This window comes from Trichoplusia ni, chromosome 21 (assembly GCF_003590095.1).
Source record: "Trichoplusia ni isolate ovarian cell line Hi5 chromosome 21, tn1, whole genome shotgun sequence".
In the NCBI taxonomy this organism is placed as follows: domain Eukaryota; kingdom Metazoa; phylum Arthropoda; class Insecta; order Lepidoptera; family Noctuidae; genus Trichoplusia; species Trichoplusia ni.
Genome location: NC_039498.1, coordinates 7,354,087 through 7,376,234, shown reverse-complemented (window position 1 = coordinate 7,376,234; position 22,148 = coordinate 7,354,087). Strand labels below are relative to the sequence as shown.

Below are 22,148 nucleotides of genomic sequence, written 5' to 3'. Positions count from 1 at the left end.
AAAATGTTTACGGAATAGTGAGAAAAACTACTTTTTAACGCAACACAATATTTCCTTTTAGTAGTAATATCTAAAATACACAATTATTGGGCTTTAGGATCCCATTGTCGGGCAATTGACGGTTAAAATCGGTATGCACAGAAGGCGAACTCTTGGGCATACCGATTTTAACTGTCTTTCGAAATAAACTATACAAGAAATCCTCGAGAATCTGTTTAAAAGTACACCTTTTTTCTATTCAAAAACAATAAAATTAGAAAGAGTAGGTTTTCTCAAAAAAAAAACACATAATGTCTGCATTAAACATAATTTATAACTACCGCACTCAGATTGGATTGTAACTCAAAAATCATAAAAATAAAGTCGGCAAAAAAGTTTATAGTCACAATTTTTATCTACTAAATAGACAAATAGACAAAAATATTCAGTGATTTTTACATGATCATGAAATAAAAATTTCAGTTTTCATTACAATTTTAATAACTTAGCATTTTTTTTTCTTTCAATGACAACTTCTTTCATTTTTCAATATTATTGTTTTTATCAACTTTTTCTGTTGACTCATCATGTAAATAAAACAGGCATTTTAAATACCATATTTATTTGATTAAATACACACAACTCATTAAGAATTAATAAACATTAAAAAAAATACAAGGCTTTTAGCTACAAAGGTACTTATATCTCAAGATTTTTTTGTCAGCAGATATTTGACATAAGATATCAAAAGAACATAGATACAGTGTGTATATAAACAAATAATTAAATAAAATAAACAACTTTCTCTCAGAGAATAGTGTGTTCACAACCTATTTAATTTTGGTCCTGCCTCCAATTATGATCACTTAATGACATTTTCCTAAGGCATGGCCAATATTTTTGTTTAACACCGTATTTTCTCAAAGAAAGGTTTCTTTTGTGGTATTTAAAATAAACCGTTGTCTATTAAAACAAAAATCAAAATTGTATATTAGTAATCCGTCACCTTTCAACATGCTTGTAAAACGCCACGATAAAGATAGAGAAATCTCTTTCTGCCACTCTCTGGCCATATTATATATTATCGATATTCTTTGCAATTATATCCAGCGATTAAAAACAACAAAACAGTTGCGAGATAGTTGTGCAAAAGTCTTCAAACTGAAACGAAACTATTATAATATCTGACTCGTGTTGAAGATCTGTTTTTGCACCGACTAAATTTCGTTATAGTTTGAAGATAGCTGATAATAGCAGATAACTGTTGTCCAATTGTTTGTTGCCAACGAACGCTGACTCCTAAACTTAAGTGACAGTTAAGTTTCATAAGTGAATCTGTTCTCACTTGCACTTGTTGATATTGCTTAAACGAAATATTTTAGATGTTAGAAAAATAATTATGACTGCGATAAATTATTTTTTACTGTTAGTCTTAACTTAACGATTACTGCAATATATATGTTTACTTTTTCAATTCATATTACCATAATTGTTGATTTCAATGCCATTATCACTTCATACTAATTAATAAGAGCATTTAATCTGAAGTTTTTAAGTGCGACTGTTGTATATGTACAAGCGAGACAGCCGCTATACAATATAACGTGCTATCTCTCTCCCACATTTAAAACTGTCTTACTTAAAGCTCGTAGTATGGCACTGAATGAAAATTAGATTAAAAATATATTTTATCTATGTATATATTGACCAATTTATTAATATAATGGAAATTCAGCGTAAAAATGGTTTAAACAATTAAATAAAAATCTTTTAGTAATACGAAACTCTGAATAATTTATTTTCAAGTTACAAAGTTAACCTGTTCAATGTTGCTTGTAATAAGGCTTTTACACACGTGGCAACATAGGTCTCCAATATACAACAACTTTAGTCGTTTATAACTGTGATGCTAGATACGGTTAAACTACAGCCGTCATGTCTTGCGTTGCCTCGTGTGCAAAAGGACAAAGTTTTAGATAACCAAACTGCATTAATAGTTAAATGTTAATAATACAATATCATAGTCAGAGTAACAATGAACAGGTTAATTTAACTAATTAAGTTTTCTAGGTTAGTTATGAACTATTATCAAATTACGTTGTAAATTATATTTCAAATAAATACCTATTTGTTAAACACAGTTGGTGTTTTATTTGCTGTTTGAGTGGCCTAGTGGTTAGTTGGATTGTCTGCTACAACTGAGATCCTGGGTTCGATTCCGAACTTTGGCAAATACTTGAGTGATGAGTACGATCATTTCTTCTGTGTCTAGATGTTGTTTATATTATGTATGAATTTAGTATTATTATATGTTTATCAGTTGTCTAGGAATGTTGTGGAATATTATCTATTTTCCTATTTTGCATGTCTTTTTCTTAGGCACATTCGCGGCCCAAATGTCTGGTCGGATTTTGAGAATTAAGGTCCTTCGCATTCGTCGAAATATCACTAGCATAGCTTTATCCTAGCATTATGGGTATCAAATTGAAGCTTATGAAATAACCACAACAAAAAAACAGTACAATTTACTTTATTTATTATTATATACTATAACGTTTTATGTTCTATCATTTCTGTGCCCCAATTACGCTATTACAATGGCCGATGAATTATTGGAAATGGAATTGTATTGACCGTGAATGTCACGCCCCGTGTTGTTGGGAATTAAATCAATGAATGGAAATAAATTCTGAAAGTTTTGGAAAAAAAGTAAATAAAAAAAAAAATGGTATCACAGCTTACCATGCACAATTATAACCATCGTAAAGCAATCATTAACCAAAGTAAAATTCTTAAAATCATTATTTTAAATTGGTCTAAAGTCATTCGGAGCTACAATCTTGCCCTTGATGTAAGCAAAGCAAAGCATATAACTTTCTAATAACAAGCGTTATCTAAAAAACATGTCTACCGCGCACGTGCACACCTATATAGCTTTTTTTGGTTACAATTGTTGCGACATTGTGGGTCATTTTCTTGGAAAAGTTACTTCACATTAGGACAAAACGTGGTAATATATTTATTTGTGGGACTTAAAAATTATAGAGATGACCATGTTTTCTCTTAATGCCCGTTAAATAGTTTGATGAATAATAATTATCGAATTACACTGAATGAAGCCTGCGCGTGACATCACTATGTATTATAACTTTTTAATGTTACGTCATAAGCCCTTCTTAAACTTTGATTGAAGACATTTGCCAACTTTCATTGTTCTCTCCCACGAGAGACTTCAACGTTTAGCGGGGTTAATCTGCCTCCAACGGCTTCGATCTAGCACTTCTCTCGTGTGGCCGAAATAAGACAGAATGCGCTGTTGGCACATGGTCGATAAATTGATTTTTATTGTTCAGATACGTGCCTAATATTTTTCAATTATCTCACGGAGTAAAAGGGTTTTTGCTTTAAACCCTGTCGTCATACCCCTTGTTCAAGATGGCGGATTTTCACCTAGACAGACAAAGAACATACAATTGCAGCCATACAGTGCAACAACCTTTACAAGATGAAAACGACTATTAAAGTATTAACAACCAGTGTTTACAAGTGAATAAACTTATTTGTCAGCTGTTGCGGAGAGTACGATCCAACACGTATGAGATAGTCACGCTTAAAGGACCGTGTACATGATACAAATGTAAGAGAGTATTTTACTGTAAAAGAGACATTTTTTAAAAAAAACTGTATATTTATGATGCGATGACATCACGGTCGCGATAGACAAAAGCAACATGACACTTGAAAGTCAGGTTTCATCTGAAGGACCTACACTTGGGTGTTTTTAGGGTTCCGTACCTCAAAAGGAAAAAACGGAACCCTTATAGGATCACTTTGTTGTCCGTCTGTCCGTCCGTCTGTCCGTCCGTCCGTCCGTCCGTCTGTCAAGACCCTTTTTCTCGGGAACGCGTGGAGGTATGAAGCTGAAATTTATATCAATTACTCAGGTCTACTGTCCCTTGAAGTTGTGAAAAAATCAAACTTCTAAGGCAACGCAATCAAAAGATACAGCCGTTTATGCCGCAAATTTTCGACACTTGCAAGGGAATCAAAACCTACAGGGTGCTTCCCGTGAACTCAGAATCTTGAAATTTGGTACGAAGCAACGTCTTATACCATAGATAAAGGAAAAATTACAAAAACCATAAATTTTTAGTTACATCACATAATATTTTTTTTTTAATAATTTTAAACTTACTACCTATTTCCTCATAAACGCGTAGAGGTATTAAATTGAAATTCATACCAAATACTCAGGTCTATAATACCTTTAAGCTGTAACAAAATTAAACTTCTATGTCAACGCAATCAAAAGAAACAGCAATTTAAGCTGCATATTTTGAAACTCGCAAGTACTCGCAAGGGAATCAAAACCTAAAGGGTACTTCCAGTCGACCTAGAATCTTGAAATTTGGCACGAAGCAACGTTTTATAGCACACATAAAGGAAAAATTCCGAAAACCTTAAATTTTTAGTTACATCACATAATAATTTTTTTTTTAATAATTTTAAACTTACTACCTATTTCCTCATAAACGCGTAGAGGTATTAAATTGAAATTCATACCAAATACTCAGGTCTATAATACCTTTAAGCTGTAACAAAATCAAACTTCTATGTCAACGCAATCAAAAGAAACAGCAATTTAAGCTGCATATTTTGAAACTCGCAAGTACTCGCAAGGGAATCAAAACCTAAAGGGTACTTCCAGTCGACCTAGAATCTTGAAATTTGGCATGAAGCAACGTTTTACAATCGAGTCATATATATTTATATGACTCGATTGTCGTAATGAACGAACTTTGTAAACCTTGCAGGTTTGTACGGAACCCTCGGTGCGCGAGTCCGACTCGCACTTGGCCGGTTTTTTTATTTTGTAAATGTGACTTGCATTTAAAACATTTCATATCAGAAGAATTGTAACATTACTTAAAAAAAGAAAACAGAATTGTAACATGCCAGCTTAAGCTATGTATATACCCAAACACCATGGCACGTAGAAGCCTGCCGGGCCAACGGGATTGTGCAAAGGCTTGCAGTTTCCCCGGTACGCAAAGGAAGAAACTTGGGTGAACGTTTTAGTCAATACAAGTCTGACACTCCCTTCCGCTCAACCCTAAGCGAACAAAAATTAAAAGGGCATTTACATTGCTTCCAGTACTAAAAGCTGAAGTATTATCCAAATATATTGAACTGACAAGTCAAATCACTTGTCGAAAAATACATACATTTCTTCCTGTATATTTTTCTTCTGAACATTGTTCTGGACCTCAGGTAATTGGAGTTTAAATAAGTATTTTTCGTTTTCTTTTAAATATCGCCCTCGTGTATAGGGCTGTCAACCTGCACATCAGTGCAATACTCTCGCGCTCAACGAAGCAAGACGGAGCAACACGCGACGCGTCATCGACTTCTCATCTATGCATCTTTGTAATATGTACTTGCGGTTTCCGCATTATAATAGCAAGACAATATGACTTTTACTGGTAAGAAGACGTGAAAATTGGTCGATAGTAACTGTTTTAAAATAATTATCGGAATAGTTTAGTCGAAAAGGTCTTTGAGATAGCAAACACGTATTTTTAAAAACCCTGACGCAAAAAAGGACTGTTTGATTTTCTGTCTGTGGCTCACGAACGGATTGAGCGATTCAAATTTACTCAGTAATTTTTTGTTTGTTTTGTTTTGTATTATAGGTGAATTATGCGAGTGCTTGTTCTGAGTCTGTCTTTCTACATGTGACTTAAATTTTTGTGAAGCTCTTCGCGACGCAAGGATTTTTTTATCTAACCCGTTTTAGGTCCCACTGCTGGGCAAAGGCCTCCCCCAATCTCATCCAAACCTCTTTATCCTTTGCGACTTCCGGCCACGTACGCCCCGCGAATTTGACACAAGGATTAAAATTCCTAAATGCGGGAGTCGTTTTCTCTGTCACATCTTTGTTGGAAACACAGCCTCAACTTCCAACATATTTGACCCTCACAGGGCCCTTATTACTGCATCACGTACCAGACCTCTTGGGGAGATTCCCCACAGACTATATTACTCATAACGTTTTCTAAAATATACAGTTTTCACTTGTTTTGTTTATTTTTTCATGGCTAATGAATGCCTTGAGGCCTACTACCACGATTAAAGTAAAAATGTTGCTGCTGTTGAAGAGAGATAGCAGATACACGGCATATAACGTTGTCTCTTTCTGAACTGGCGGTCTTTTCATGTCTCGTTTATATGAAGTTTTATAATGTTATTTAAAAGTTGTGTTATGAACATCTTATCTAAAGATCTGGTGAAAGTAAGTGAGTATAACAATGTCTTGTAGATTAGAAAAGTATAATTATATCTACCTAATTAGTAATGTCTGTAGTTTTTATAGAAAAACATAATTGTAGGTGCTCAGTAAAACTATTTGGATTATTATGATTAATAATTAACTTTTCATCAGTCTCCCTTTACATGAGATATGATGTATGAGATGTATGGTGGGTCAATAGCATGAGTAAAATCTTAAGACTATACGGAAAGGCCCGGTGGCCCAGGTGGAAAAATCTCTGTGAAATTGATTTTTTTTCTTGGTGTAAATATCATACACGTGTCAATTTAAATGAAAATGACGTATCACGAGAGTTGACGAAACGAAATTTTATTAGACTTATTAGCAAGGAGATTAAACCGATTTGTATGAACTTTTTAAACAGCTAAAGGTGCACGTTACAGCTTTCCGGAAAAAGTCTTAAGATTTAACTTATGATATTATACAAAATGAAATAGTTTATTCTTCAAATAGATTAAATATTGATGCTATTACATGTCTTGAAATTCACATGACAAACTGTCATCATTATTAATTACGTGTACTTTTAAGGTTAATTACATGCAATAAACTAAAATAAATCACGTGGTATTTATATCATCTTTCCCGTCATTAGATATACTTAAGACTTTCAAGTAGTTTTTAGTTATAGGTTTAGAAGAAAACTATATTTATTTTAAAATTAAATACGCATTTTCGCGTTGTGAAATTGGCGCCATTTTTTAGGCATGGGTCCTTTGTCCACTGTGCCTTGCCTTTGTCCTGTGTTGGGATAATTACAGGGCATGGTATTTATATTTGTTTTCGTCTGCAGTTATTTACCTTAGACATTTACGCTTTGAAGTCAAGAAGTGTACGTAATTATTAGTCACAGTATTACTGCAAAGTCGTAAGGAAAATAATATTGACAACTCGACGAGAAAGTTAACATTTGACGAAATTGTTATCACATGAGGCGATGGTGCCTATACTTAAATTACTGTTTCGAGATTATCTATATTACTTACAAGTTAAGAAAGCAGAATATACAGGAAATAAACAGCTGAAGATAAAAATCTTCCTTTCCACATTAGTTTCTTTTACTTAAAAATATATTTACATTAATTTAATAATACGACGACTTGGTAAGTAAATTCCTTCCGGTAAAATGCTCGGTCAATGCGGCATCGAGAACTAAGTTACATAAACATGAATGTAGGAAATGCCTATGGTAATATACTAGCCTACTAATAAAGCAAATTCCTGCACAAAAACCAGGCCATTAACGTCAGAACACATTACACGTAACTCAAACTACAAAAAGTAACTAAACGACTTTCTAATATTACGTTAATTTTCGTTAACTGACTAATTTGACTGACGTTTTAACAAAAACAATGTAAAATGGATTTTCACTTAACGCGGAAGCAAAAACAAAGGCACCTTACATTCAGCCAATTTTAAACGCGTGAAAACAAAAAACGACCTAAAAAAACTTTCTTAGTTTTCTAGCATTTTCATTAAGTAAATCGATTGTTGCTTGCACATTTTAAGTTAAATCGGACAGGATTTGAATATAAATGCTAAAAGCGAAAGTGACGATTCTTTTATTTGTAGGCTGTGTGCAGATCGCTTTTGCCGAGTGAAAGAAGAAATGGGATAGCGAGCGCGCTCACAACCAGTTTTGACGCGGCGGTAGGCGCGAAATGACGTCCGCCATATTAAGAATTTCGACGCGCGTGTTTTGAAAATTAACACGTTAATAATTACTTTGTCACATAAAACTATGGATTTAAAAGAAATAATAAAGTGGTTCATACCGTGTTTTCATATATTGCTACTAAAAAGAGTGAAAATGTTTAATTTTGTTTACGTTTGTTTGTTTTTACTTTTTATTTGTCGACCCGGTTACGGCGCGGGCGTAAACAGCCTAGTTAGTGGTGATATTGATACCAAAAATGTAGTTAGTTTTAAGTATTTAGACAGTAAAATTAACCAAAGTGACTTTTATGGTGTGAAAAATACGGGAAACGAAGGCAGAGCTATGGACACATCAGTCGGTAAGTAAAAGAGGAGTGATTAGTTGTTTTATTTTGAGCCTGTCTTTTAGTCATTAGATAGAATTTATCGGAAGGATATTTTGCACCTATTGCATTACAAAGCCGAATGGTACAGGTCACCACAAACCACCATTGCGCGGAAAGTGCCGGGGATCGATTCCCGCATAGGACAAGGATTTGTGATCGAGAAATAGTTATTCTAAGCTTTGGTGGCTTTCGACTGCTGCTTTGATGATGTTGAGAAAACCCCAATGAATGCAACTCAAGGATTAAATTTTTTAGGGTCGGAGTAGTTAAAAAACAGTCCCTACTTAGTACCTACCATACTTGCGAAAATTTGTAAAGACAAAAATCTGTTATTTATTCCCCTTATAAATATTATTTGGTAGGTGACTGAAAAATCGGCCTAATTGATCAAAACTAAAACATTTTTTATTAGGCACCTTTACCAGTTTACCTATCCATAACTCAAATGTACACAATTTTTTGTTTGCAAATGTGTTTTTGTGTATTCTTTGTTGTAGATCACATATTAAATTATAAATAATATTTTTTACAATAACAATATTAAATCAATCAATGATAGGAAACAATTTCTCTTTGGAAATAAGTTCGACCAGAAGCTAGAGAAAGCGGAGACCACTTAAAAGATATCGGATATCTATTAAATGTCAACAGATCAAAAATAAATCCTATCATTTGACCGTCCATGCGTTTGACAGATGAAAATAATACCAGTAATGATGTAAATAATCACTCGTATTATATAGCATACTTACATAAAAAATAGAATGACCATTTGTCACCACCCTTACTATATCTACATATATATATATCCTGGCCGATTTCGGCCACAGCGACTTGGATCTGCGCTTAATTTTGATAGCTACGTTGGTGTGCTTTCCTGTGACTGACCCTACCCTTAGACCCCATCTAGACCTACACTGGTTGTCCCAAAAGAACACGAACATTGATCGTGTTGCTATCACCACACTATGTATGTCTAAATACTCTCTTTTAACAACAAAAACATACAACCAAGTTCGAATAAAAAACTACTCCGCTAAACTTGATAAAACTTTTACGGCACCAAATGACAGCTGTTTTACGTTAAATGATCAACGAAAACAAAATCAGGTCACCCACCCTGAAGTTTTGGGGTAACAAATATCAATATAATCCTCCCTTTTTGACGTCGGTTAAATAACCGGTAAAATTGAAGTCGAATAAACGATAAGCACTAAATAACGATTCTGCAAGTAGTTATTACAATTAATTACAGCGAAAATTTCATCTATGTTTACTTTTCCCCTTTGGGTACATAACACTTCAATGTTACACACTTTATATAACACACTTGTTACACACTTTATAATTATAACGGGTGATCATGCAAATTAAAATAGATATTGTCTTAACGGGTATCGAACTCGCGAGTCTTGAGGAAAATCGAAAGAGATTCTACGATACTAGACCAATGACCTGTACGACAACAGCCATCTCTTGAATCAAGACTATACAGCAGGTGTGGAAGTAAGATAGCATATTACACGGTGTACGCTGTCCTGCTTATAGCTGAAACAATATGTCTTTTAAACCTCTGAAAAAGACGGGTGTGAAAGGTATGGAAGAAGACATGTTGCGTCGACCCCAAATAAAGTAATTGGGATAAGGGCAGGGGATTGATGATGGACTACAAAAAAATACAGGTGTTATAAGTTTGATGTGTCTATCTGTTCTGTCTGTGGCATCATAGCACCCGAACGGATTGAGCGATTTCAATAAGGTTTTGAATTAAACTAGAATGTTGCTGCGGTCTTAGACATGTTTGATAAAAATCGATCGAGCTGTTTAAAAGTTGTTGGGGGTTGGGGATTCTATCTTATAGATAGTAGTAGTCCTCGTCTAACTACTTATATACGATACGTTTGTTCGTTGTATACCATTATAACGGTATGTTTCGTTGTTGTTGAGGGGATACACCACATATAATGGCTCTGGTGAAGATGCAATAGAAGTTTCCAGATAGTTTCTGACCGCAACGACTGTTAATATACCACCTTATGTATACTGCTGGGCACAGACGTATTTTCTAATGGGGAACATTTTTGTACACATGCAAATGCACCACATGGAAATAGTTAATACCAATGTACTAAATGCAGATTAGGTAAAAGGTATCCCCTAGGTGAACCGTGACCAGTTGTTTTTGCGATATTTTTCAGGAGAACTTATACAGTATAGGTATCTTATAACACTCATAAATAATCTAGCTTTATATAGGTAAAATAATTTCCAAAATCATTCTAGTAAACCCCGAGAACCCACAACATCCCACAGCGTAACAAACAAACTAACCTCTTTATAATACTAATATAGATTACCACATTCAGGCCATCCAGTGTTCTATTTTGTTCACAATTATGGAAAGTGAGATTATTATAGATCAGATAAGAATTTCTCCATTTTTTGTAGCAACTGAAATTACCCGAGTCTCTTCGTGACGGCATCGGATAATTACCAGACGGTAAAAGTTAATGTAGCGTCAATATTTTAGACGGAGCTATCCTTATCATCATCGGCCTAGCCTTTTCCCAACTATGTTGGGGTCGGCTACCAGTCCAACCGGTTTCAGCTAAGTACCAGTGTTTTACAATTAGCGACTGCCTATCTGACCTCCTCAACCCAGTTACCTGAGCAACACGATACTCCTTGGTTAGACTGGTTGTCAGACTTTTCAAGCTTCTGACTACCTTGTAACGAATGTCAAAGATGTAGGAATAACAGCCGGGATCCACAATTTAACGTGCCTTCCGAAACACGGAGGAACTCGTTATGACAAAGATGGTCACCCATCTACGGACGAACCGCGTCAAACATAACTTAACCTGTTATCGATTCAGTTATGCGGTTATAGCTTAGCCTGGAGCTCCGGAGCATTCCTTATAATCTTCCTAAAAGAAGGCAGAGTATCAGACTTTTAACAGGTTTAATTTGAACTTCAAGCAGTAGATAGGCAGAATAAATGAAATGTGGCACAAGAGTTTCTTTTAAATTAAGTTATGTTGATTATTAGCATTTAGAAATATGACCGCATACTTAGGCTGAACCACAGATGGTAGATTTTAGTAGGTACGTGCTAGCAAAAATAGAGTCTTACTCTGATGGATTCTTTTAAGACGACAAAGTTTAAAAAAAAATACTCCTGCAAGGTAATCCTTGTAGGGTTTCAAAACAGTCAGACACTCAGATTGAAGACAGGCATACGTGGACCTCGCATACTCTTGTTCTACACCGGATTCGAACCCGCTGCAATAAACGTTTCGCATATGTTGTGTTTGGCGTAGTGACCTCAGCCGCTTCGCTATGCATGCAATTTAGAAACATGACAGTAAATATTGCAAAATTTTTGCGACTACAACAAAATATTATGTCAATAATGCATAATTATGTTATGAGTACGTTTTATTGCCCTCCAAATAACATCAAACCCATAGAAATAACACTTGACCTTTGTATCTTTTTGTCATAATAAACATTAAATAAACAAAGTCGACAAATACAGCGATTAATAAAGTTCTTCAGAAGTCCTTATACCTCGTTAGCGAGTACTTACAATATTTATTTACCTTCAAACTTCATTGCGTTCTTATAAAAAGGCAGTAAGGTCTATTTTTCCATGTCACAATATGGTTAAGTTGACTATAGGTCATAGAAGAGCACTAACCTTGTTATATTGACACGTTGCAGCCTCCAAAAAGTTTTAACTATACATGTACTATGAGTGTGGACTTCGTAGCTAAGCTAAAACTACACAAGTTGATCACAGATCAAGCTAAACTAGATTCAGTTGGTCCGTGGATGGGTGGCCGTCTATGTGATAACGAATTCCTCCGTGTTTCGGAAGTTTCGTTGAATTGTCGCGGGTGTTATTTATACATCTTTGACAGTCGTTACGCGTAGTCAGAAGCTGGAAAGTCCGACAACCAGTCTTGCTGAGATGTATGTTTTTGTCCAGGTAACTGGGTTGAGGAGGACGAATAAAAAGAAAAAGGTATTCATTATGTTACTAGGCTAGGACAACGTCCTAATACTATTCTAAACGCGAATGTTTGTATGTATGGATGTTAGTTCCTCTTTTACGCAAAAACCTCTGAACGGATTTCGACGAAACTTGTACGCAGATCGTTTATAACCAGGATTAACACTATAGAGGATAGTTTTTATTCCCGATTTTATGTTTCCGCGGGATTATTTTCGATTTGAAGCAGGTGGGACCGTGGGCAACAGCTAGTAAGTATAGAATTATTTTGCAAACATCGATCGGCAATACGGAAACTATGATGAAACCAGTATCGGAGCTCGGAGAGTGGTTCGCATACTGTAACATATTCGGACCGGTTATTTAGCTTTAGGTTTAACAAGTTAACTGTTTCCATCTGAGTTGTGTAAGTATTCCTCCGTGATTTTGTCCCCATGGGATCATTTTCGATCAAATAAAAGAAAGAGAGGCAGGATGCGAGCCGGAAACTCTTGGCTTCGCCTGCCCGCATGTCGTTAACAGCTGCAAAAATATGACCCTCCCTTGATGAAGTCGGATAAAGTAGTCTATGTATGAGCCAAGGTATCAACTACCTTCATACCAAATTTCATAGAAATTGGTTCAGCCATTAATGCGTGAAGTGGTTACAAACATAAACACTTACAGACTTTACATGTATAACATTTATGCGATTTGTATTATTTTATGCTCCCCACACAATCACTACGCACCACCTAGTGACCTAGTGTATACTGTACCGTGTACACATCTACTGGAACCGCTCACATTAGTCATCAGTTGCGCTACGTAGTATTGCACCACTCAGATGTTTTGATAGCTTCAGTGGAGACATAGTCTTATCTCTTAAGCAGAAATGCCTGCTGATCTAAATATCCGTGCTTGCCGTAGTGGTTCATTTATATAGCAGTGATCCTGAACTGCTTTGACTGACCGCCAAGTGATTAAGGATACGGTTTTAGTTAAATGACCACCAGCGACCATTATATGACATGGATTCGATCCCCACGTATGACAAGTGTGTGACCTCTGTGATAAAAACTTCGGGTGGGGTTCTTGGGTTTCGCATTGAAAAGGTAAAAACGGAACCCTATTACTGAGGCTCTAGAGTATCTGTCCCTTCATCGGTCACAAGGTTGTCTCAATCTCACAATGATAGCAAGATAGTTGAAAAATAGCCACTGTAATAACAAACACCGAAAATAAAGATCGACATTGAGCAAAAATTTTAACTATCATAATTCTAATTAGTTTGTTGATGAAGCGATTTGTTTATATTCAGCCTATTTGTCACCCTCAGTGTAGCGAGTCCGCTGTCCAACTCTTACTTGACCGGTTCTTACATTCAAAAACAATCGGAAAACTGAGAGTAATACCTTAACAAAGTTTCTCCACAACCGCAACGCAGCGATGATTGATAACGATATAATTAAATTGGAATCAGAGCGCAGTTCCTAACAGAGCCCTTCGTATAACAATTGAGTGACTACTATATTAGTTTATAATATCGTCATGCTCAATAAACTTAATTGAAGGTGTTGCCCCATATAATCACATCAAAGTAAATTGATGTATTAGAGAAGATACACTTACCGTCAAAAAGTGGTATGAGTCAGTGGGTTAATGATGATTGAGCTTATATGGACCTAATTCACCGTAGTGCTTAATAAAAGACATAAAAATACTGTATGATTTAATAATCGTGCGAAGTTTTGAAGCAGGGTCCCAAGTTGTGTATGAAGGATTGCAACGCATTGCCATTCACCGACACAAAAACGCGCATGACGTAGCACAGCGGTTCAGGTTTAGTCAGTAAGAGTCTGACACTAGCCATTTCCTCCCCTGAGGTAGTGGGTGTCCCCCGGGGGCCTTACCAAAAAAAGGGTCACAAGTTGTGTTTATCTGGGTCTTATTTGTCACATCCCTACTAATATTATAAATGCGAAAGTAACTCTGTCTGTCTGTCTGTCTGTTACGCTTTCTCGTCTAAACCACTGAACTGATTTTAATGAAATTTGATACAGAGATAGAGTTGATCTTGAGAAAGAACATAGGATAGTTTTTATCCCGGACTTTTGAAGAGTTGTCTTGGAAACGCGATTTAACCTACCTCGAAGCGGGCGAAGTCGCAGGTGAAAAGCTAGTAGCTTATATGATGGAATCCCTGTTAGATTAAGGGAAATTATCCCGGTTCGTTTTCTGTTTTCTATTACTTTAACTCTTTTGTTTCCTTCTCGATGGAATCTCCCCAAGGATTTTTTGAATACTATTTTACCGGCAACTATTTCGAGACTGCATAGATACTCCTTGAAGAATAATAGGTCACAGACCACAGCTTTGATTAACGGATAGGAATATGCGTCATTCAAGTTCTGGATGTTTTCGAGCTTACGATTTGAGGATTTTGTCTGTCAAACTGACAGGCAATTTTTTCCCCATTGCACAACCCTCGATCAGATTCAAGTAATCTATTTTAAGCCTTAATTTTCACATTTCAGGTAGAACCTTCGGTCGTCCTATGAAGAAGCTGATGCAGGCGCTGATCCCGCTGGTGTTCCAGATCGGCGCGGCGTCCACTTGGGCGGTGGTCGCCGCTCTCGTCGGCGTCAAGACGCTTGTCGTCACGCTGGTTATACTGAAGATACTGCTCGTGGCTGGAGCTGCTAAGGTTGGTTGACATGGGTTATTTGGGACGAAGTAAACTTGGCCGTTGCTTTGGAGTAAGATATAGTTGGAGAGAATTGTGTATTCTTGATAGATGTTGTAATGTTAATTGTAGTGAGATATGGTGTTGAGCAACGGTCACAGCTTCCTGTGCCCAACAGGGATGGTTATAAGCTCGCATTATAAATCATATCTCGTATTAAAAATCTCTCACTTTTGGATAAAGGCTATTATCTGGAGGAGGTCTAAGTATTAATCCACGCTAGCTTGCTGCGGGTTCTGGATTCCATATTTCAGCATTGGAATCCAGTTTATTTTCCATTTTCAATACTGATTTAAAATTATAAAAAATGTAAGAATAACATTAACAAAGTCTCATCATTGTCTGGCTTTGACTGGCTTGTACCTGTAACCTCTTACAAACAAATCCGTTCATACACCCGCAACATCACCATATCTGATATCACAATACAAAAAACAATTTTCTGAATTGCGTTGATCTATTGACACAGTCCCCTATTTATCGTGACATTTCTTCTTTGCTGACCGTATCTATGCATTACAAATCGAAGATCGTGTGAGCAACCTAAAAACACGTTGTCAGAAAAGCTATTGTATCGATTCGTTCAACTGCATTTTAGATGACTGCACGGTTAATCGATTGTTAAAGTTCACCATGCCATCAGACTGCACGACAACTCGCTGTTCGATTCCCGCGTAGGATATTTTTGAGATTCACGAATGCTTGTTCTGAGTCTGGGTGTCTTTGTTCATGTTACTTGTATGTTTATAAAACTCAACGCGATTCAAGAGGTTCTCCATTTGTCGGTATATTTATTTTTACCTCAGAACTACGTCTGTGTGATCCGATTTGTTGATTCCTTCATTTGACGATCATACCAAGTGACGATCATGTCACTTGGTCCCGCTGTAAGGAATTTTATACTTCTGTCGCGGGGAGTATCACAAACATTCTAGTCACATGCACAATGACACCCAGACTCAGAACAAGCATTCGTGGATCAGACAAACGCTTGTCCTACGCGGGGATTGAACAGATTTATTTGAAGTCGAAATATATAGACCTATAAATATAGAAAATCCATCAGAGGCATTAAAAAAACAGTTACTACTTATACAAAGCTATTTCATTAGGCCAAACTTCGCTACGATACCAAATTACCTACAATAATAAAGTTTTAAAAATAAACAAGAACGTCTCCATTACTCTCCATACATTTCTCTATATATATCAAAGAAAAGGCAATTACTTATACATTTGTGCAGTGAAAGTGATCTCGAAGTTACCCGTGTGTAAGAGACGTCCGGCTAGCAACACACATTACTGGCCCTTGAGGCACACACGTAACTTCTTTTCGTATGGTTGATGTACAACCATGTGTCAGAGTTTTTAAACTACACCACCTACAGGCCTTTAACAGGGATCTAAACATCTCCTTAAAATTTTCAGATCCTCTTGTCAAGTGAAACTTCTGTTATCGTCAATGTCTAAAGAAATATCATTTTCTTACGTTTGAGTACCTACGGTTGTAGATTTGTCATTTGGCTAAAGTTTAGCTTTCTCACGCTGTTTTCCTTTAATAATTTTATCGTATTTTTTATACGCGGCAAAGTGAGCTTTCGTTACATGATAATACATCTTTCTTCAATAAAGCTCTTACATTAAGGACATAAATCCTTATGTCGTTAGAGGTTTTAAAAATCCAATTATATCTATTAAAAGAGCAAATCTTATTTGTTAATCTTTACAAACATTGTAATGATTGCATTAATAACACCTAAGAAGACTTAGAGCAAGCATTTCTAGTTCACAGAAATAATTTTATTAACATAAAGACCTATACCATTCTCCTAATCATCTCGGTACTCAAAAACATGAACCTCCAAGCGACCACAATACTACGTCACTACAAATACAGTTATATCGTGAAGAATGAACACGCACATATAACTGTATAAACATATATAACTATGCATTTGCTCCTATACCACTAATCTATATAACTACCCCATAATCTACATCGTGCGTGACGAAACGACCTCTCCAAGGTCACAACACCTGTTATATGCACATTCTACACATCAAGAGAAAGTTTTGCATCTTCATGCGAGAGAGAGATGGAAATATATTCGTGTCAGACAGAGATGGGAGATGTCAAGATGTCTGATTTCGAGAATCGCTTTTATGTGTGTCAATAGGTTTTTGTCACGTTTGACCATATATACGAAAAGATAGATTGATGGTCAATGTCATATTGGACAAATGTAGGCTTTATTAAAGTGGGAATAAGAGCTCTTGAAATACATGATTTATGAATATTAATGTGCAAAATAAATAACGGTATTATTTTTATAGATAGCTTATAACAGTTTGTCGAATACAAATTTTCTATTTTAAATGATAGCCTCAAAACGAAGATTATTATTCTTGTTTTTTTTTTTCGAAAAAAAAAGAAAAAAACACCTATACTTCAGTATATAGATTTTTTGCAGAGCTGATTAGGGTGTTTTTGAGTTCCATATCCAAGTATCTTAATGTGTATCTAGACCATTGAAATTTCATTCTTGCCGATATAACAACAAATAGTTAAAATAAAAAAATAGTTAAGGTACGGTTAAAACTTTGATGGATGACCGATTCCTTTTGAAAATTAGTTTTTCTTTAGCCTATTTTCCAAAACCCTCAGTGAGCAAATCCTACTCACACTTGATCAGATTTTTCAATATTCCAATCACAAAACCATCACTTCAAATAAAAAACCGCTATCTATAAAACACATATAGTTTCTAACCAACCCTCATCCATTCCAGATCGGCGCTCTCTTCGGTTCCAAGTCCCACGGGCACGGCTGGGAGGCTCCCCATCAGAAGGAGATCCACCTTCACATACACAACGGGCAAGCACATGAGGAGCACGTGCCTATATGTAAGATATACAGTCCTATTACGTACACTTAAATCAGAGGTAAGATGCTTTTTGCGGTAGTCTGCGAAAGCGTTACCATTTGATCCCCGTTTAAGGGGATCGGACAAGCATTCCCGTGGTTTTAGCCGGTAAGAGTCCGGTATACCTCCCACCTTCCCCAGGGCAGACAAAGTCCATGAGGATTTCCCTGGGAAAATAGGGAGAAAATGTCTTATCGCGTTCCCGTGGTCCCTAGTACAAGGGAAGGGTGAAACAGTTCGTTGGTTTCGCCGGTTCATAAGGATTTTCCCGGTAATAAAGGGGTTAGATGGCTTCGATTAAAATGAAAAGATTTTATTTCAAGTACTTATAAGTTGATTTCGTAATCTAGAGCTTGGTAGGTATGTAATTCGTATGTAAAATTGTTTTGTAACAAGAGGGAAAATATCAGTAAGTAGTAAAATTCCTAAGCGCAAAAAAAGGAAAATAGAAAAAAAGCTTTCGAAGCCTTCAGCCGGAAACCCAATTCATTTAAACTCATAAATTAGGTTATATTATGTCTTCAGCCTTTATTGTCCCAGAAGGATATAGATTTTTTGCCAATAGGAAGAGGACATTTAATATTCACGCTACATATTATTTTGGTGTGTCCAGTACCTGGTTGGCATCAAAGCCAAGAGCCCTACCACCAACCCAAGCCAACAGACAATGGGTACTACATAAACCCTCAGCTCCAGCAAGTCCCGCAGGCTGTGCCCAGTCGAAGGATCCTCACCTTTAAGCTCTAGAGAACTCTAGAAGGTTCTAGAAGTAAGTGAGACATGAGACTAAACAACTGTCTTCCAGTCTTGCTATTTTTCGTTTACCTGCGCTTGTTTCTGGTTATTTTTGCATTTTCTTGAAAATTTTATGATTTTTCTCTTTATTTTTTCTCTTTTTGGTGCTTTTTTTGTTCCTCTGAACACATGTCGTCTGCAATCTTGCTGTGCTAGGTTCTGCTTTTCTTGTGTATTATATTTGATTTTGAATGGTCTACTAGGTTAACGATTGTGAAAATTGTCTTCAATTTCTTCTTGTGCTAGAGATCTACACTTGATACATTTTTTCACAAGATTTTGTTTTCGTGTTCTTAAGTCCTTATTCTGTTCTGCTTGTTTTTCAAATTCTCGACAGTTAGATTCTGGATTTCAATACGTTACTTTCTGTACGTACTGCACACTATTTGCTTGCTCCTCGCCACATATATTTTACTAGCTGTTGCCCGCGAGTTCGTCCCCGTGGTTAGAAGATATAAGTTATGATTTATACCTGCCCGGTTTTGTTCACACTTTCCATTATATCTTAGCTCCTATTAGTCGCAGCGTGATGGTTTATAGCCTAAAGCCTTCCTCGATGAATGGTCTATTCAACACAAAAAGATTTTTTCAATTTGGACCAGTAGTTCCTGAGATAAGCGCGTTCAAACAAACAAACTCTTCAGCTTTATATATTAGTATAGATTAAAGCGTTCTTTAATCACGCTCCAAACAATTGTCAGTACTCATTTTTACCGATGTCTTACGAGGCTTAATTGTCATCGCATATTTTCTGTACCTACTGCACTGTTTGCTTGCTCCTCGCCTTTTTGAAGCGTCTTTTTATCACGCTCCAAACAATTGTCAATAGTTATTTTTACCGATGCCAGCTTTTTACTTTCTTATTTCTTTATCACTCTGAAACGCATAGCCACACACCATTTGTAACAGTAGACCCAAATTAAATAAGAATGATTCTTAGTACCACAGATTTTTCAATCCAAAGTTACAGACGACGTTATTTATTATTATTATCTCTCATCACTTTCAATCCTCCACAGTCGCGTAGATAATGCCATAATGTTCTAACTTGGTATATCTAGGTCATACATGTAATAAAGTCTATTAATTGCATGAGAAAGTTGTCTAGTTTTTGCTAGATGTATCATGATTGATATTGAAAATGAAAATAGTGAAAGCTATTTCTCTGTCCAAGCTTTTGCTAACGACTCTGCTTTAGATGAATGACAGATTGTTCCTATATGTATATGAAATGTTATTTAATCCGAAACAAGTTTAGTGACATAAGAAACCTTTACTAGAATACCCGCGCTAGAATTAGTCTAAGTTAACTTCTAGGTGTTGAGATTCAAATAAAACGTGGTAGCAGAAATAGACGAAACGTGGATATCTTTTACTTTCTGTTAAATAATATGAAATAAAGAGATTAGATAATTACCGGTTAATTATCTAAATTAAAATAGTAATTTGACGACATTTAATAATTATACAATAAACTAATGATAATTATATCTGTTAATTATATTAGTAAACTAATTTGTCCTAATAGATTTTTAAAGTATTTTTTGACTAACCACTTTTTCCCTCATACCTAATATTTTGTAGAAAATACAAACCTAACACAAGTAACAGTTAAATAACAACCTAGTATTACTGTTAAAACTAGTATTACTATTTACTTACGTATTGTAAATATTAGATACTAGCTGTTACCCGCGACTTCGTCCACGTGTTTAGAAGTTTTTCCACACTTTCCATTGTATCTTCGCTCCTATTAGTCGCAGCGTGATGTTATATAGCCTAAAACCTTCCTTGATAAATTGTCTATTCAACATAAAATTAAATTCAAGAATTTTACAATTTGTATAAGTAGTTCCTGAGATTAGCGCGTTCAAACTAACAAACAAGCTCTTCAGCTTAATAATATTAGTATAGATTATTATCAGATACAATAATCACCTAGTAGAGGAGCTCGTGGCTAAGCTATAACCGCATAAGTGATTCGATCACAGGTTAAGCTATGCTTGACGCGGTTGGTCCGTAGATAGGTGACCATCTTTGTCATAACGAGTTCCTCCGTGTTTCGGAAGGCACGTTAAATTGTGGGTCCCGGCTGTTATTCCTACATCTTTGACAGTCGTTACAGGTAGTCAGAAGCTTGAAAAAGTCTGACAGCCAGTCTAACCAAGGGGTATCGTGTTGCCCAGCTAACTGGGTTAAGGAGGTCAGATAGGCAGTCGCTCCTTGTAAAACACTGGTACTTAGCTGAAACCGGTTGGACTGGTAGCCGACCCCAACATAGTTGGGAAAAGGCTAGGCCAATGATGACAATAATCACCTAGTATTCATAACAGTTACTCCGAGTATGTGTATTAGATAAATATATCTTAGTTGCAAGTATTAACTGTTACTTTTCAAACGTGAAAGTGATTGCAGCTAACTAAAAGTAAAATCGTTTCGTGTATGCTAATCATTGCTACAGTTTTCTATTTTAAACTTGTTTACATTTTACTTTCGCGTGTGTTTATCATATATGATGTTTAGGCAGTTTTCTAAAATGATGAATAATCAGTAAAATTATTGTATAATTTTATGTTGCGTTGTGTAATATATTCAAATAATTTGTTTAGTACAACATTTGTATACTAGATGTCGCTGTTCAAAACTATTATGTTCATAAATATTATTTAAAATGCACCTGCAATACGCAAATATATATTGAATTGATTCAGCTATCATGTACATTGATACAATAGTTTTTAATTTACTTCTAACTACTCGCCACTAGATGGCGCTCAACCAACTTCCTACCCAACTACTCACCAACAGATGGCGTTAAACTAACCTAAAACTCCTTCACAGCCGCTTGGAGTCGAGAGGGCACAGCCGGTACTGCAGCAGACAAGAATATCAACCTCGTTGTGAACCCTTACGCGGCCGCCACGGGCCCGCAGACCATCAGCACGCCGTTCGGGAATTATGTAAGGGTAGGACAACCTAATGCAATAGAGTCGATAGTATCGTAGAATTGAAATGTAGTTTTAGTTAATGCTACTTGTGAATGTTGTTAGATTGTATTGGTGCTATATACAGGTAGTTTTGTATTTGAAACTCTAGTTTTGCATTCAGAAAAAGTTGCTTTTAGTTGTGTTTGTTTGTAAGGATTACAAATGTTTAATTTATTGAAAGCGAACCTCATTTCATTGGATTGCATTCGAATTTATTATTGTTTAAAGCTTAATCGGCATTTTCTGTAAAGAAAAAGATGTCTTTCTCATAATTGTCATCAGCTGATCATTAGTTACATGGGAGGAACAATTTTGTTTATAATTGAGAAATTTGCTATGCTAACAAT

The 22,148-nt window shown here is 35.8% G+C and overlaps 1 protein-coding gene across 2 annotated transcripts; it reads left to right on the top strand.

The window, feature by feature from the left end:
* Positions 1 to 7,792: 7,792 nt before the first annotated feature.
* LOC113504092 lies at positions 7,793 to 21,981 on the top strand. 2 transcript variants are annotated; one of them, XM_026886194.1, is made up of 4 exons: positions 7,793 to 8,328; positions 14,887 to 15,056; positions 17,885 to 17,999; positions 21,656 to 21,981. In XM_026886194.1, the coding sequence occupies exons 1-4, from the start codon at positions 8,055 to 8,057 to the stop codon at positions 21,817 to 21,819; spliced, it is 723 nt and encodes a 240-aa protein (XP_026741995.1). In that variant the 5' UTR covers positions 7,793 to 8,054; the 3' UTR covers positions 21,820 to 21,981. The 2 variants fall into 2 exon arrangements, with proteins under 2 accessions (XP_026741995.1, XP_026741996.1); XM_026886195.1 differs by lacking the exon at positions 21,656 to 21,981 and adding an exon at positions 18,633 to 18,829.
* The last annotated feature ends 167 nt before the right edge of the window (positions 21,982 to 22,148 follow it).

What these genes read in the sequence shown, in the direction of transcription:
- LOC113504092 (XM_026886194.1), top strand. Translation starts at nt 8,055, where the DNA reads ATGGATTTAAAAGAAATAATAAAGTGGTTCATACCGTGTTTTCATATA. An exon ending in AGCTATGGACACATCAGTCG is followed by an intron (nt 8,329 to 14,886) that starts GTAAGTAAAAGA and finishes TTCACATTTCAG; the next exon opens with GTAGAACCTTCGGTCGTCCT. An exon ending in TGAGGAGCACGTGCCTATAT is followed by an intron (nt 18,000 to 21,655) that starts GTAAGATATACA and finishes ACTCCTTCACAG; the next exon opens with CCGCTTGGAGTCGAGAGGGC.